Source organism: Colletes latitarsis, chromosome 5 (assembly GCF_051014445.1).
Source record: "Colletes latitarsis isolate SP2378_abdomen chromosome 5, iyColLati1, whole genome shotgun sequence".
Lineage (NCBI taxonomy): Eukaryota > Metazoa > Arthropoda > Insecta > Hymenoptera > Colletidae > Colletes > Colletes latitarsis.
The window spans coordinates 38,277,262-38,294,809 of NC_135138.1; the positions used below are offsets into that span (position 1 = coordinate 38,277,262).

Below are 17,548 nucleotides of genomic sequence, written 5' to 3' on the forward strand. Positions count from 1 at the left end.
CCAAAACGAAAGAACAGAGACGGAAAGTTGGTAAAAAAGTTGCCGGAATTAACTATAAGGGAAGTAGTACGTACTAGTTCGGGCTGTTCCGAAACTAGGTGAATGCAAAACGATACGGATGAGAGATAGGAGCCGGGGAGACGATGAGTTTACTCAAACAGCGTTACGTAAGACTTAATTTTATCAACGCCTCGGAAATGGAATGAAAATAGAGAGACCTCTCAAATTCCGCCTCGATTGTTTCTTTGCGTTAACATCCACGGCACATTAACTGCTTTGCATAATTCCTCTCCAAAGAAATTATTCCCTCCGCGCGGCGCGTCGAATTTCTTAACAAAACTTGCGTTCTTAAGCGCGTTCAAAATTGTCTATTTTTGTTTTAATACGTTTTAAAGTATAGAAAATTGAAGAAAGAATATAATATAGACCGTTGACGTACCTGTCGCGTCTGTAATGTCTCGAACAGCGATCAGCAAAATGTAATGTAAATCTTTCGAGGCAGTTAAGCGGGACAAGACTGTCGAGGAGTACTGTTAAAGCGTAGTGCATATGCGAATAATGCATCGCAGTTGCAGCGTTCCTTTATGCAAAACGGTGAACTTTCCAAGTAGTTTGACTTTACCGACTTTGTGTCTTCGAAGCAGCAATTCGTAATGCGGCAATATTCTGATAAAGCGACGCGACCAAAAATATGTCGAGAAATCAAACGAGAATTAAATTAGGAAAACGTAAATGTCAACTATTATTAGCTCGAATTGTTTGTTATTTTCAATTAAATAAACAATTTATAGTTCAGTTTTATCCTACACCAGTTGTATGATCAATAGGAATTGCTGAAACTTCTTTAGGAATACAGGGTCAAAGTAAATGTCAAAATAAACATGGAAGACAACAGAAATTATAGTAGGTGATATGATCATATGATAGAGGATGAAATGCCCTTTAAAATGAGCGTTTGTACGAGTCGATAGCTTTATTAGTTCCGGAGATATAGCGATTTTAGTTTCGCGTCGATGCGGTGGCTAGTTCCGGAAATATAAGGGTCCGTAGCGTTTGTTTACTACGGCCTTGTCAAGGCCGTTGACCGCACGTGACTCGGAGAAACTAGGTCAGTCGGCCAGACGGTCACGAGTCACGTGCGAGAAAGAGAGGTCCGGCGCGACGCCTCAGACGAAGACAGCGATAGTCGAATTAAGAAAAATTACCTTTTACATAAATTACGATATCTCGAAAACGGAAAGTCCGATCGACAAAAACCAAAAACCACTTTAAAGAGGAAGGTTTGCCGCCTCTAACAGTGGCTTAATAATTAATAAAACACTAGTAGTTTCGGAACTGCACGCATCTAAAGTTTTAGTATTTTTAATACGCATTAATAGGCTATTATACGCGAGCCGGACAGTGAGACAGTCGAATTAAGAAAAATTATCTTTTACATAAATTACGATATCTCGAAAACGGAAAGTCCGATCGTCAAAAACCAAAAACCATTTTAAAGAGGAAGGTTTACCGCCGCTAACAATGCCTTAATAATTAATAAAACACTAGTAGTTTCGGAACTGCACGCATCTAAAGTTTTAGTATTTTTAATACGCATTAATAGGCTACTATACGCGAGCCGGACAGTGAGACAGTCGAATTAAGAAAAATTACCTTTTACATAAATTACGATATCTCGAAAACGGAAAGTCCGATCGACAAAAACCAAAAACCATTTTAAAGAGGAAGGTTTACCGCCGCTAACAATGCCTTAATAATTAATAAAACACTATTAGTTTCGGAACTGCACGCATCTAAAGTTTTAGTATTTTTAATACGCATTAATAGGCTATTATACGCGAGCCGGACAGTGAGACAGTCGAATTAAGAAAAATTACCTTTTACATAAATTACGATATCTCGAAAACGGAAAGTCCGATCGACGAAAACCAAAAACCATTTTAAAGAGGAAAGTTTGCCGCTGCCAACGATACCTCAATAATCAATAAAACACTAGTAGTTTCGGAACTGCACGCGTCTAAAGTTTAACTATTTTTAATACACGTTTTAGACTGTTTTTAAGACAGTGAAAACCAAAGATTCTCTTCTTTCGTCTTATGTCGAATATCGTGTAATTATTCAAGGTACGAAAATCCTTTTTAAAAAGCTCCGAATATCTACGATATTTTCCTTCCCGTATTTTTATAATACGTTCAAAGTCGTTCGATTTAAAGATAGTCCAAAAGTACGTTCCTTCCAGACATTTGCATCGTTTGATTCGTTTTTCGAAGCGCTACAAGAGTATCGAGAGAAAAATATCATATATGGTTCGATTTAAAAAGCACAGAACGATGTTCCGTTGAAAAGCTTCGAACCATCGGAAAGGTGGAATAGTTAAATACGCGAATAAACTATTATCCGCTTACGATTGCGAATCCGCTATTATTCGCAAGTGGTCTTTGGAACTATTTCTGAAACTCGTCGTCTCCGATGCTTCGAACTCGAGTCGCTTTCGTTGAAAATGATAGTTTTAAACGCGACACTCTCGGGTTTGCGTGCAATTGCAGGAAGTGACGGAAGAAAGAACGTTGTTACAATTCCATTACACTGAGTGGCATTCGCACACGTGTCCGTTCGGTAACGCGGTTTTGGAGTTTCGTCGACGAGTCAGGGCTGTCGTCGGGTCTACCATAAAGAACGAATCCGGTCCCATGGTCGTCCATTGCAAGTGAGTAAAATTAGAAAAGCACCGCGCGTAAATTCTGTTCGAATTGGCGCGGCGCGGCGATCGAATAAAAAAATGTATCTATATTCTGTTGAAAAAAGCGACGGTGGCGGAAGATCGGGGGTGTACCTCGCGATAGACGCGAACATGGAGCTGGCCGAAGAGGAGGACGCTTTCGACGTATTCGGCTACTTGAAAAAGTTGCGGCAGAGTAGAAGAGGACTTATCGAGAACTTGGTAAATTTCGAGCATCGATCGTCTCCTTATTGCGGTTCGAACAAGACTCGGGGCGGTATCGATAAGACTACGCTTTAATATTCTTCGGTGTCGCATAAAATATTGCAATTCTACGGAAAGTATCGTAATTCCGTTACTGCACGCCTATTTCAGAAACGTGTTAAAACCGGTAAACGCTGAGAGGGAATCGAAATATGTATAACATTAGGAAAAATGTATAGACGCGTGATCGTATTTTGCATTATTCACGATACGATAACCGTAAAGTGTCGGAAATATTCAGAATCCCGTCGCGACGATAAAATCAATTTTCACGAGTGCTTTCTGTTTATTCAGGAACAGTACAAATTCGTATACGACACGTTAGAGGAGTTCGTGGTGTGCGGCACGTCGTGGTTTCCGGTTTCGGAGCTGTCACAGCGTCTCAAGCAAAAGAGTGTAAAAAATCCAATAACCAAGATGAACGAGTATCAGCGGGAATATCAGCAAATTTGTAAGCAAACGCCGCGTTTTACGATTGGAGATTGCGCCGGCGGACACAGGGCCGACAATAGGGAGAAGAACAGAGACGTTCTAGTAGTACCACGTAAGTTTTCGCCAACGGGAAACACTTATCAAAACCGTTCCATAAAACCGGCATCGATGTCGTTATGGAAAATACATTTCGCGAGCGTACGGACACTAGAGGAAAAGGACCGTATTCTGCATCGACGTTTACATCGCGTTAAACGATTTTATACGCGATGCTTTCACCGTTTTCATCCCCCAATAAATACTCCGAACGCAGAACGAATAAACAAAGTCTTTCCACTTTACGATACCTTCTAACCGCTAAACAATTTCCAATATCTTGACACTGTCTACTCGCGGGACGAATGTAATAACAAAAGACCGGAAGAAAATCAATAGATCGCTCAAAGTCACCACCCCCACCTTACGACACGACGGAAAAACTGTCTCTCGAGCGGGAAGCTAACCCGATAGCGTACAAGTAGTCAACCTTGTCCCACGTTCGTAGATAATAACAAGCTCGTCGTTAATTAACTATTACGTGGATCGAATTTACTAAATTCTGAAATGGAACGAATTAATATTTTCTTATTCAGCCGACAACTTTCGACCGTACCTCACCAGTTTCCAGGGTAATAGTTACACCGACTATATAAACGCTGTCTTCGTGGACGTAAGTTTGTTATTTATTCTTTACACGGCGACCAAAGTATAGATCGTATCGATAAACCATCGTTTAACGACGTTCCTCGAATTATGTCTAGGATCGTTAAACCTTGAACGTTGAACGTTTAGTCTTTCACGCGTTGCTAGCGAATGATTTCTATGCTTTCGTCGCTATTTACGTTGTACGATCTGTTAAGGGAAAGGGTGTCGATGGTAAAAGTCTATTTCGAACAGGGTTACACGAAGCCAAGGGAATACATAGTAACGGAATGGCCTCTCCGACACACGTGCGGTGAGTTCTGGTCCTTGGTTTACGACTACGAGTGCGCGGCTGTGGTGGTGTTGTGTGTGCCGCCGCCAGGCTCCACGAATTTCCCGAGTTTCTGGCCAGAGGGGAAGCACTCGAAGAAATATGGTCCAGTGTTTACGATCGATCACATTAGTCACAATCACTATACAAACATCAAGACTTGGGTGAGCAAAGAGCAATCGGTCGACCTCTGTTTTTTCGTTCGCGTCGCGTTATTCGCGATATCTTTTTCGTTGGATTTCTTTCGTAGATCTTCAGGATAAATAAGAAGATCGTGTCGCTGACCGAGCTGATGGCCGGCGTGAAAGCTCCGCCGAAAACCGTTCAGTTGTTTCAGCTAACTTGCTGGCCGATGGGCCACAAAGTTCCAACGTCCACCAACAGTCTGGTCGAGCTGATGAATATGGTGGAGAGATGGAGACAACGAACCGATTACGGTCCGGTAGCCGTTGTTTCCCCGGACGGTAGGAGTCGTTGCGGCGTTTATTGCGCCGCGAACGCGTGCATCGAGCAGGTTATACAGCACGGCGAGGTGGACATTTTCCAAGCAGTGAAGACTGTACGGAGACACAGGCCCCAGCTCGTCGAGAACATGGTAGGTGTTCTGTTCGTTCAGGTTGCTCCTCTCGTAGCAATTTTCTAACGCGTCGCTCCGTTCCGTTTGTTGTTAGACGGAATACAAATACTGCTACGACCTGGTGCTGCACTACGTGCTACACTATCTCAACAAAGACATGAACGAAAAGAAGTGAGAAAGCGAGTTGAGGGACGAGCTGTGGTTTATCGAGTTTGGTCGGGGGGCGGCTCTGCCGCTGACACCGGAGGAAGCCCCGGTGGACGGTGAACCGATGGTACCGTGCGCCCAAGGTCGAGTAATCGTGGAGACGGCTAGACCGGCGCCGCCGTATTTCGCCACCTGCACCAGGTACCGTAGAGCGGTGGTGGTGACCAGCACGCCGAACGAGATGGCGGCGAGCGTGTCTGGGACCACGTCGTCGAGCGGCACGCAACTGGACCAACAGTCGACGTGTTCTGTCAAGAACGTGCCGATCCCGCTGTACAGTTCCGCGGCGAGGCCGGAAGACCTCGGCGTGACACCCTGGTACTTGGAGGATTACCCGACCATAGACTCCTCGCCGGGGCCAACGGGCGATCGGAGCTCGTATCCCTCGTATTTGTACGCCGCCGAGGCGGAACCGCTCGCCAAACCGGACACCGTCTCCACCAGGAACAGCAGCATCGAGAACGAGCTTCCGCGGCCGGCGTACGTCGGCACCGTGCCCAGGAAGGCCTACATGGATCTCAGAGACGCCATCGCTCTGCTGGACGAAACCTGCCCCAACCAGGAAGTCAGTCCGTCCCTAACTCCGCGAACACCGAGAACCCCCTTGACCCCGCATCCGAGAAACAAGAGGGCACGATCAAAGAGCAGCGACAACTCCTCCAATTACAGCAACGATCGGCTGAGCGATCGTTCCTTCGAGAACGCCCGATCGCAGGACAAGGAGAAGAAACGCCCGTTCTTGAAGAAGATCGGCATATCGAAGACGGAGGACAAGCCGTTCCTCGCAAAGTTCGCGCCCAAGATAATAGGCAAGCCGTACTTGGAGAAAATCGGCCCTAGCAAGGCCGTCGAGAGGCCCTTCCTCAACAAGATCGGATCGTCCAAGACTCTGGACAAGTTTATCTTCGACGCGCCGCGTTACAAGCAGAAGAACGCGAGCAAAAGCGAGACGACGACGACGACGACGTCCGCCGTGAAGCCAGAGCAAGCCGAGGCGGCCTCGAAACCGAAGAAACCGGAAGAGTACAAGGCTCTGACGACGATTCGATCGTTCGGCGTCGAGAGGAGACGTTCCGGCAAGGGTCATCTGTTGAAGATGTATTCGTTCGAAACGGAAGACTTGGAGTCGACGGTCCAGGTCGAGGATACCCGGGACCCGTTGCGGGGAGGGTCTCTGGACGACGTGCTGGACTCGGGGCCGAGCTCTCTGCCCCTGGAGACCATCGCCGACGAGACCACCAAGCCGGAAACGAACCAACGGCCCGCGAACGGCGCCGAATTGTTAAAGTGTCGCGTCACTACCAGCGAGGAGATCATCTACACCAACGCCAGCTTCGGCTCGGACAAGGAACCGAACAGCTGGGGGAACTCGCCCAAGAAGAAATGGTGCCTGACCAAAGGCACCACTATGCCGAGGACGCCCACTCGTTGCAAAGTTCTTCGGAGCTCTCCGGAATGCAGTGTCCCGAATTCGCCCACGAAACGTCCGATCTGTACGGTTCTGCCGGACCGTTCGGACACTTTGCAACCCAACACTCTGGAGAAGAGCGTTTGCTCTCCGACCAAGACCAGGAGGCAAGCCTACGAGGACGATAAATCGAGCAAGCAGGCGCAGTTCGAGAGACGCGGAATTTCATCGGACAATCTTCTGACGAAGGATCGGTCGTCGGTCGCCGCCACCTCCGCCGCCGCGAAAGAGGCCTCGTCCGTGGACTCGTTGGCCCATCGCGGGGCCCAAGAGTACACCAAAGAAACATTCAAGCAGCTGCAGGATAAATTCAAGTACCACGAAATACCGATGGAGACGTACGCGGATTTCAAGAGACGAACGCGCGGCAGCGTTCAGAGCGTGATCGCCAGGCAGCAAGACCGACCGAGGACCAGTGCTCGCGACGATGTTCCGGAGGATACCACGACCAAAGAAATCGAGTCGTCGGTGGAGTCGATCGCGGAGAAGAAGAGCGAAACCGTACCACCTCGCGGAGGTACCGTAAGATCCGTGCTCAAGAAGCAGCAGGGCGTCGATCATCCTAGCGACCAGGAGTTGGACTCGAACGCGTCCATTAGACGTCCGAAACGACGGATCTTTCACGAGCCCTCCCAGGAGACCATGGACCTGCTCACGGAGCTAAGGAAGGTCAAGAGCCAGCTAAAGACTCCGTCCTGGGAGAAGGATCTCGAACTCGAGACGAAACCCGCCCGCCAACCGAAGCGTATTTTGTTGACCGACAAAGAATTCTGTCTCTCCGTCGAAAGGGAGAACAGCATTCGACGTCCGTCGAGGATACTGAATTCGTTGGAGAGGACGGAGGAGGGTTCGTCGAACGGGAAGCAAGTGGACGATAACAAGGAACCGGAAGAGAAGAAGGCTCCCGGGCCAGCTTTGTTCGAGAAGAAGTGTCTGTCGTTGGACTACGTGGACGAGGATAAACCGCAGAAGCCGGAGGCCAGGGCCATCTCGTTAGCCTCTACTAGGAATTTGGACAAGTCCGGGGAAATGGTCGACTACGCGGACTTTGCGTTGATCTGCGACTCGAAGAGCTACTCGTCGGACGTGTTCAACACTCCCACCGAGGAGACCAACGAGGAGACCAACGAGGAAAAGAGCGACAACGACCTGGAGAAAGAAACCTCGAAGAAGATGGATCGGAATCATTGCACGGAAGTTGACATCACCATTCCGATAGATCAGAAACCGAGCAGCCCGAAGGGTAGCGTTCACGTTCAAGAAAGAACGAGCGATCTTTACGAGATCATATCCCCGAGATCAACGCCTTTCCGAGTGAAAAAGCGACTCGGAAAGATTTCCGTCGAGGACACCGTCAAGCCGGAGAGTTTCACCCTAGGTTCTAAGGTCGACTGCCGATCAGCCGTTGCGCAGAAACGGACCAAGTGCTTCCCTTTATAACGCATGTCGACCTGCCCGTGGGCGAAACACTCTCTGTGACACGACGTTTGTCTGTTCCTCGTCCTGAAAGAAATCCCAGGTGAAAGGTGAGTCCGATGGCAAATTTCTTCGTCGCGATTGGTCGCAACGATTACGCTTTCTCAAAGTTTCTCACACTGCGATCGTTCGAAGCTTGCGACGGTTCAACGTCCCGAGACAATACTTTTGGTCATTTCGCAGAAATCTGCTAGCATACTCTAACGTTACGATCAGCGATTTACAATTTTAGTTCTATTTTCTACCAATCGAGCCAGAGAAAATAGAAGCGATCCCCAGTTTACCAAAAATTTCTATCAGGACGATAGAATGATTCATGGCAATTAATATGATAGTTTGCTCTTGGGGATAATCGTGAGCATTAAACGGACTACCAAGCTTTAATTTTCAACGAAATACATAGGCATTCGTACACGATTCTTTCTTCGAACGAACATCGGTAAACGAGAACGAATCGTCGTTACAGATTTCCACGATAGAAACTATTTTTACTCGACCAACTTCGTCTATCCGTGAACAATGAACACGCAACAAGAAATTCCTTCTTCTTTAGAGCATTCCAAAATAAGGAAAACGATAAGATAGACACGGAATAAGAATTTCAGTTCCCTTGAAGAGTAACGCGAGCGACGCTCCTTCCGATTTAGGGTTTTGGAGTATCTTCTCCGAGATTCTCGTCGAGGAAGAGGCCGAAATGTTTCGTTTTACGCGCGTTCTACTCGCAGGTATATTCTAAAACGTTATCCCGACCACTTTTTAACCGACGCGACGTTTCGCGATAGGAAACGGCTCGATGAAGCTCGATGGCCGTTTATTAAAGTTCACGCGGATCGTTGACAATTCTTCCGAACGAGAACATCCGTCAACGACGTGACCTCTCTGTCGAGCAGTGCCTTGTTCGTGGATATATTTATTTAAACGAGATAAAGCGAAACAAATGTCCTATCAAAGATATTATTAAAATTCCGACTGCGGGCCGGATGTTCTGAATGGGTCCACGGAGTTGCGCTTTCGACGATACGACCGACGACGATCCGGTCTTGGAAGGCTCTTTCATACGTTCCCGAATGCTGCCAATACATAATTCGAAACTCGATCGTATTTATACGTCTTCGTTCCAAGTTAATTGACGGATCTCTTAAAGAAACGTCTAGGCGAGCGAAAGCTCGTTTGCGAATGAAAAATTCGTTTATTCGTTGTTCGTAAATAAAATTTCCTCGACTCTGCTCGCTAATCGAGTTTCCAATTACGTGGGAAGCTAACGAAACCCTCGAACGTTTCTCTGATTTAACGAGTACTCGGCCCGGCGTATCGAGGAATGGATCAAAGAGATCATCGTAAAAGATATATGTACTTAAGCTTACGAGAGTGCAACTCCCACGCTTGCCAAGCCTATTCCCTGTTCGGCGAAGCGCGTGACGTTTTAACGACACAAATCCTATATACATATATTAATATATCTATACATATATACTGTATAGATGTATTAATATAGCTATATTAAATATAACAGATTGTTGTGTTCCTCTTATAATTTTTTAGAGGTAGGTAGGACTGACAACGCACTTAATGGTTAGTATAATACGGAAAGTAAAGGTAAACGTAGATATACAGGATGTCTGGCAGGTTTTCGAGTAAACTTTTCTAAACGAAAATATTATATAAATGCTTCCTTAAGAAGTTGTAGAAAGAAATCGGTGCTGAAAGTAAGTCCTATCGCGTCGAATGTTTCTTTTAGTCTGCATTTTCCGCGACTAAACAACAATTATTCTCACAGACTGGTACTTCTATCTCCGAACAGTACGCCGTTTCGTTCGCGTTTCATATTATTGTTACAACTTTTCGACGAAGCATTCTTCGGAACGCATTCTTCGGATCGTTTTTAACGATCGTAAAAAATGTTGCCACGAAAACCTGTCGAATGCCCCGTAGATAAATATATATGTAACAAAAAAAGTATATGCTATCGTTACTCCGATGGAATATTTGTACGTATTCTATGACTATTAGAGACTAAAGCGAGTTGGTATATGTAATATAAAATACAGGGTATTCGGCCACCACTGGGAAAAATTTAATGGGGGATTCTAGAGGCCAAAATAAGATGAAAATCAAGAATACTAATGTGTTGATAGAGATTTCGTTAAAAAGTTATTAACGTTTAAAGTTCCGCCCGTACCGAATTTTTTTCTAGAAAGTGGGTAGGATTTCGGGGGTATGTGTATTCACCAAAAATGATTGTAATCGACCCCCGCAACCGAAAATAATTTTTCTAGAACGATTTGAAATTTTTTTTTTTCGCCGAAAAATTTCACACATTCTCGAATTTTTTTCTCGCAAGTGGGTAGGATTTCGGGGATATGTCTAATGACCAAAAATGATTGTAATTGACCCCAGAACCTAGAAATAATTTTTTTAGAACGATCTGAAAAATTTTCTTTTCGTCGAAAAATTTAGGCACCTACCCCCTGTCGATTTTTCTTAAAAATTCCTTTTTCATTTTTAGTAATTTTGTTTGACGCCCTACAGAAAAGTTGTCTAATACTTTTTTGTAGGTCCCCATGAGCTCTACTTCAAAGAAAAGTTTCATTGAAATATATTCGCTATTGTAGGAGTTATGGCTGTTTGAAAATTGGACCATTTTTATGGGGTTTTTCTAACTTTACGGGTTCAAGGACCAACTTTTCGGATATTTGTACATATTCTCCATCAAAATACGCGTAGTTTGCTTTTTTAAACATTAAAATCGTCCAATCCGTTCAGGAGTTATGACGTTTTAAAGATTCGCATGAAATTCAGGGGAACATATCAACGATATGGTCAGACATAACATTTTCGGTAAGGAATTTTTTTCTCGAAATTGCGTAGGATTTCGGGGATATGTGTAATGACCAAAAATGATTGTAATTGACCCCCGCAACCGAAAATAATTTTTCCAGAACGAATTGAAATGTTTGAATTTAATTGTTAATAACTTTTTAACGAAGCCTCCATCAAGAAATTGGTATTCTTGATTTTCGTCTTATTTTGGCCTCTAGAATCCTCTATTAAAATTTTTCCCAGGGATGACCGAACACCCTGTATATATATATATATTATATTATGTATATTTATACATACATACGCGTATACTCGATGACAAGTACGCAAGCGTGTGTGTACCTAAATGGGTATGCTGTACGGATCCTATAGTTGATGAAATGTGCCAAATAAAGATACGATTTATTGTATGTTATCGAGTTACATTCGTTGTAAGGTGTGCATCGTGACCAAAGAGTATGAGGTCGAATTTATACAGCGTACTTTTTGGACACCCTATATAAATATATTTGTACCGAGGGTTTCTGCGGGTGTATAACGTCCCGAATCGAGCACGCGAATAGTGTAATTAAACGTAGAGAAACGATCTAGAGACTATCCGCTGCACTTTTATTTTTTCTTTTTCAACGAGTAATATACTTTGATAAGCAATTTTTTATCTCGATGTCAGCTACAGCGTCAAATACTATTTTTTATCTATGGAACTGTTTAAAGAAATTGTTCTCTCTCTAGTTTATCCCATCTTGAGAATCAACAGCGACGCACAGAGTGATCGATCATGGCGTACGGACTATTCACGGTAAAGTTTAGGTAAATCTGCATTGTATAGCGCGTATATGCGAATAGTTAATAAGTAAACGGTACGAAATTTCGCACAGTAACGATAGAACGGTAATCTCGAGCTCAATTGCAGCCTCGATTCGTGGCGTTATAGATTTTTAAAAGCACTCTATATATGCGTGCACGTTTGATCGTGTCCACGCCTAGATGTTTGTGTGCGTGTTGCACGTACATGCGACTTGTCCATTGCACGGGTGAAAACTACGTGTGCAAATTTAACGCGTACATTCGTATATAGAAAAATAGATATTATTTATGTGTAATTTAACGCATACACTGACCGACCACAAATTGTTGTTATCGCGTGCATGTGCGAAAGGAATAATTTATTCGCGAAGGATCACGAGCAAGATTATTCATCGCCGGTATTTGCCCTTTTTCCTGTTCGTTTCTTTCGAGGAATAGAAAAGAAGATATCCAATTTATCGTTTTAACAGCAATACGGCTTCTTATACATGTTTCCAAATGCTCGGTATCGCGGTTTATTACGTATTGTTCCTCGTTCTCGGTCAACAAAAAAGTAACGAGTAACGTTCGATGAAATAAAACGCAACTCGCGATCCTTTGTTCGTCAACTGCGTGCAACGCATATAGTGTATTCGGTCGGTAGAGTGCAATCAAAAATATGGTGAGGCAGGGTTCGCATTCTAATCCGAAGGTAAATCGTCCAGACTCGTTCTTAACTTACAAAAGAAAAAGAAAAAAAAACAAAAAAAAAACAAAAAAAAGAAAAAAAGAAAAAAAGAAAGAAAGAAAGAAAGCAAGCAAACGAAAGCATCTCTTATCACGGCAGCCATCCGTCCACCTTTTCGGCTGTCCATGCTCGTCATCCGTATGATAAAAGAAAATGTTCTTCGCATCTACCGAATTAATATCGTGCATTTGCAAGCGTTCCACTTACAAACCTGGACGAAATTTATTTAAAATAGTTGTTTGAAAAGATCCAATCGACGTTCGAGAACAAGCGTCCCGCTAGGGATATACGGTGGAATTGCCGGAAATCTCGGTAGAACCGAGTTATGCTCGGTTCGAATAAATCGAGCTTTTCTACAGTTCTAATTTCGAACTTGAAAGATCTGTACCTAGATGGAGGCGAGAATTATGCCAGCTCCCCTTCCCCGGGACAGAACATTCATGTTCCCATTAATATCTGAACAACGTCGATCGCAAACTTCCATTATCTGAATCAATAGAGAGACATAACCGTTCAGATAATTAAACGCCATCTCTCCGACGATCATTCCATATTCTAAGATAATCTTATAACGTCTCGAAACAAACGTTCAAGACGACCAGGTAACTGTTGCAGAAAACTGTGTCAGGTAGATGGAAAACACTCGATAATTGTTCGAAACTATTGAAACGCGGATCAGATCGTAGATCGCCGATTCGCGAGGAGAAGGTCTTTGTATTCGAGTTTTAAACTATGTTTCTTTCTCGCTGGCGAGATTTTAGTGGCCGAGTACGAAGCCCCTGACGTCCACTCGTTACGGTCACGCGCCGATATTTTAGAGTTTTATTCGGAAGAGTTTATGAACCCTATTAAAGAATCTTAACTATACAATTTTTGTATTCCCGTGGCGTATTTCGGGTTTAAGAGGATTTTAACCGGTTTACTGTCCGATCGGTCGAAAGATACCGTCGATTCCCGTTTACTTTACCAGACATTTTACTTGGCGGTTCGAATTAAATCCAGCTGTTTTAAATTTCAGCAACGGAAAAAAAGCTTTTCTCAGCGACGGATCAACTTTTTAAAAATACGAAACCAATCAAATTCCTAAAATCAGAAGATACAACGAGGCTCTGGTGATTTTCAATTTTCCATACATATTCTCTTTCGCCCGAAAAGTATGAAATAACCGCGAATGTTGTTGAGAACGAGTTCTAAATGCTGTCCATTTAACGAGCTGAACTTAAGGCGAGCGAATGAGCAACGTTTTGTAAATTGTGTGACAAGTGACTTAAATAAAACACGATGTGGTACATTTTGTGTAACATTGATACGTTGTTGTAAATAATAAATAGATCGTATGTTGTACCGAAATTATTCATTTATCCCCGAAACCTTCAAAAATGGTTTGTACCAAGTTTCCTACGACGTCTCCTTGCGACTAACATGAAATTAAGCTTATACATATTTTCATGTTCCATTTACCTTTCTCAACTAAACCAGTATCAGTCTCATCTGCTTCATGGCCAGACGTTTCATCCGCTGCGACATTCTTCGCATTTGTCCATGTCATTCAACGCCTAAAGAAAACAGATAAATTTACTGTATTGCATTATTAATGACTATCGATTAACATTTATCGTATTCTATAATTCACCTCGAACAACAAAATAAAAAATATATCCAGATGACTATCTAAACAGATATAATTAAGACGATTCTAACCCTTTTATGGTGGAAAGGAAATTATATTTCATTCGATATCCGATTCTTGTCGACGTAGAAATTAATTCACCTACATCTTCTGTATTTCCAATAATGAATAAACGTTTTAGATTTGTTCGTAAACTAGTTTTTATAGATTTAAAAAAGATTCGTCGATGAATGCTAATCTACGATCGCATTCACAAATAAAACACAAGTTTAAGTTAACGAAAAGTTTACTAATGAATCTAAATTTTGTATTTGTGTATCAAATATCTGGCTCCACCTATCGCCCATATTTTCCACGAAATTAATCTCTGTCGACAACATCGTGTTTGACGTTGCCACGGAAAAGTTTACTATCTCGACCGTGAGAGGGCTAAAATTTCCTGTTTCTTTTAGTTCGTGATACACATCCGGTATGTCTGATAGTGCTAGAGTCCCGTATTTCTTACTTAAAATATGTTAAATTAGTTAAATTGCTAGATTAATAATAGACTTAAATTGATGATTATTGTCTTATGATACCACGTGAATATTTTCATTGCCGTATTTCGCATATTTTTCATTGATCTATGTGGATTACGGAAAGCTATATGTCGCAAGGCACTCGCAGCCGTATAACAACAAAAACGTGTATTTCGTAATAAACCGACGATACGTTAACATTGCATTTTCTTTGTAAATTGGTAAAAAATACTGTGTTCAGAAACACCTGTTTTAATGTTAAAGTGAAACTTTGTTTTGTTTTTCATTATAATTGGAACATTATTTTGACATAACCTACGCGTTCTGTTAAATTTTAAATTGGTTAAATAATTTTACGACAGTGCCTTGCGTCGAATCTTATTTTATTAAGCTTTACTTTTTCAGAAATGGCAGAGACACCCACAGAACCAAAAACTAAAACGAAAACGAGTCAAAAGTCGAAGAAGAACCAGGCAAAACCTTTAAAAAAAAGACCGTTTAAAAGACACGGACGTCTTTACGCCAAAGCCATTTTCACTGGTTACAAACGTGGACTGCGAAATCAACATGAACACACAGCTTTGCTTAAAGTTGATGGAGCAAAAAACATACGTGATTCAGATTTTTACATAGGAAAACGGTGTGTTTATGTATATAAGGTAATCTTGTTCACTTCTTTTTATCAATTAATCGATTTATTTAAATTCGAGTGATATATAAATTAGGCTACTGATTATGTGTTTCTTGATTACTATGTTTTTATATAGGCGAAAAATAAGACACCCGTTCCCGGTAAAAAAGGCAGAAAAACAAAAGTTAGAGCTATTTGGGGTAAAGTGACACGACCCCATGGAACTAGTGGTTCTGTGCGTGCTAAGTTTAAAAGAAATTTACCTGCTAAAGCTATGGGCCACCGTATCAGAATTGTAAGTTCTTTGATAAAGCATTTGTTACAGTTATTTTTTACATATTCGCACATTGTACGAGTTCGACAATTTTCTCATTTTCTTACAGATGCTGTATCCCAGTCGGGTATAAACTTTTCTTATACAAAATAAGTAAATAAATACTACTTTGTAACCAAATTTGGTATTTTTATCCCCCCCCCCCCTCCCTCGATCGAATACCGTAATCTGTACGATCTAATGTATATTTAACAATTTTTCTCAGTTCTTCGTTATAGTAGGGATTTTTATTTCATCCCTACATATTTACTTGCATTCTGAACATAACCTTAAACATTGATATAACATAACCTTAAATCTTAGAGGCTTTTAAAGCATTAGATATTGCATTTTTTATTGCGTTAACGTTTGAAATTTAGATAAGTCAGTTTCATTGGATTACTTAAAGTCGATGAAAAATAAATTATAACTGCAAAAAATTAATTTTTATTATCGATTGTGTATAAAGAGGAGCCATTTTCTATCAGAATCAAACACGCATAGCGAACCAATACAATGAAACTTGAAATCCTGTATTCACGTTGGAATGCACGCATCATCATCAAGTTAGTGTCATATCTAGGAGTCGCATAGTGACTAAGTTTTGTGCAATAAAAAGTAAATATTCGAAAACTTGAACGCTTTTTCTCCTAGAAGTGGCACGATGCCGCGTTTGCTAGTTTAAATAAACTGTAGAGAAAATCGAACGGAGATGATGTTTTGCTGTTTAAGAAATTGTTTTGACGGCCTTGGCTTTGCCGAAACTCAAACGCCGAAGAGAGAACTTAATCCTATAGCTTTAGATACATGTTTCATGGGTAATTTTAACATTTACGATTGGGCTAACGTTTAACGGTATTTTAAATTGTTAACAATATCTATAATCATTAAATTTGCATAAAAATATTTGTTTTTCCACGTCCCTTAAAAAGTTAGAACATGTGTCGAGTTGTCACTCGTAATGTATCACGATCCCGATCAAACTTTTGCTTTTATGCCTTTTAAAATATCACTAAAGAATGCGACGTTTTCGAAACATATAACATCGTTTAAGGAAAATATTGTCAAATTGGTGCAGGTCATGAAGTTGTTATAGTAAAAGATGGTCTAAGAGTGTGTGGTTGTGGTGGTGCCTTAACAAATGCCCCTCTTGTCCAAAGTAAAAGTTATTTTGAAGTTAAAATACAACAAGGAGGTATATGGGCTATTGGATTAGCTACAAGATCCACAGATCTGAATATCACAATTGGGGGAAACGATACAGAAAGTTGGGCTCTTAATTCTGATGGTATAATAAGGCATAATCAACAAGAACTACATACAATTCAAAGTGTAATTCAAGAAGGAGATATTATAGTAAGTATAATGTTGTGCAAAACTATGAATTTGCAAACTAATGACTTTTTTTCGTTAGGGGGTGTCTTATGATCATGTAGAACTTAATTTCTATATAAATGGGAAATCAATGGATGCTCCAGTAATGGGCATAAAAGGAACCGTGTACCCGGTACTCTATGGTAATCTTCTACAAGTTGAAAAGATCTCTATATTAGTAATGTTTCATTGCATTATAAAATTAATTTTTTTTTTCATAGTGGATGATGGGGCCATTCTAGATTTAATTTTGGTTCACTTTGTTCATGCTCCACCTACTGGTTTTGAAAAGATAATGTTAGAGCAATCATTGCTCTAGCAAAATGGATTAATGTGCAAATGGATTCATTATGTCCCTCCACTATTCAACTAATATTAAAGTACAGAGTCAAAAACTATTCTAATTTAGACATAAAGTCTTAAGATAAGAAATTCTTTTAATAACAATGTATAAATATATTTAATTAGCAGATGCAAAATAAACATTTTAATTTATATCTTATTTTTTTTTTCCAACCATAATTTCAGAACAGTATTCGCGATAATCAAGATTTATGCTATAATAATTGTTAT

General features: G+C 41.6%; 4 protein-coding genes across 8 annotated transcripts in view; all 4 read left to right on the plus strand.

Annotated features, from left to right (window-relative positions):
• The window catches only part of Ptp36e (protein tyrosine phosphatase 36E), a 52,803-nt gene extending 47,567 nt beyond the window's left edge, over window positions 1–5,236 (plus strand). For all 3 annotated transcript variants that reach the window (XM_076764564.1, XM_076764565.1, XM_076764566.1), the window contains exons 8-14: window positions 2,547–2,707; window positions 2,806–2,941; window positions 3,278–3,527; window positions 4,048–4,124; window positions 4,352–4,591; window positions 4,678–5,022; window positions 5,099–5,236. In XM_076764564.1, the coding sequence (XP_076620679.1) occupies window positions 2,547–2,707; window positions 2,806–2,941; window positions 3,278–3,527; window positions 4,048–4,124; window positions 4,352–4,591; window positions 4,678–5,022; window positions 5,099–5,179 (1,290 nt within the window). In that variant the 3' untranslated portion in view covers window positions 5,180–5,236. The remainder of the gene's footprint in view (window positions 1–2,546; window positions 2,708–2,805; window positions 2,942–3,277; window positions 3,528–4,047; window positions 4,125–4,351; window positions 4,592–4,677; window positions 5,023–5,098) is intronic.
• A 39-nt stretch (window positions 5,237–5,275) lies between these two features.
• Window positions 5,276–13,853, plus strand: LOC143341611 (uncharacterized). Its single transcript, XM_076764561.1, has one exon. It carries the CDS (start codon window positions 5,276–5,278, stop codon window positions 8,117–8,119), a length of 2,844 nt encoding a protein of 947 aa, XP_076620676.1. The 3' UTR covers window positions 8,120–13,853.
• Window positions 13,854–14,552: 699 nt separating this feature from the next.
• On the plus strand, window positions 14,553–15,742 carry Rpl35a (ribosomal protein L35A). Of its 2 annotated transcripts, none has more exons than XM_076764586.1 (4): window positions 14,553–14,608; window positions 15,063–15,316; window positions 15,425–15,583; window positions 15,672–15,742. In XM_076764586.1, exons 2-4 carry the CDS (start codon window positions 15,065–15,067, stop codon window positions 15,693–15,695), a joined length of 435 nt encoding a protein of 144 aa, XP_076620701.1. In that variant the 5' UTR covers window positions 14,553–14,608; window positions 15,063–15,064; the 3' UTR covers window positions 15,696–15,742. The 2 variants fall into 2 exon arrangements, with proteins under 2 accessions (XP_076620701.1, XP_076620700.1); XM_076764585.1 differs by lacking the exon at window positions 14,553–14,608 and adding an exon at window positions 14,634–14,878.
• Window positions 15,743–15,919: 177 nt separating this feature from the next.
• Window positions 15,920–17,472, plus strand: LOC143341623 (SPRY domain-containing protein 7). 2 transcript variants are annotated; one of them, XM_076764583.1, is made up of 4 exons: window positions 15,920–16,167; window positions 16,680–16,957; window positions 17,016–17,118; window positions 17,197–17,472. In XM_076764583.1, the coding sequence occupies exons 1-4, from the start codon at window positions 16,149–16,151 to the stop codon at window positions 17,292–17,294; spliced, it is 498 nt and encodes a 165-aa protein (XP_076620698.1). In that variant the 5' UTR covers window positions 15,920–16,148; the 3' UTR covers window positions 17,295–17,472. The 2 variants fall into 2 exon arrangements, with proteins under 2 accessions (XP_076620698.1, XP_076620696.1); XM_076764581.1 differs by having other exon boundaries at window positions 15,926–16,419.
• Window positions 17,473–17,548: the final 76 nt, after the last annotated feature.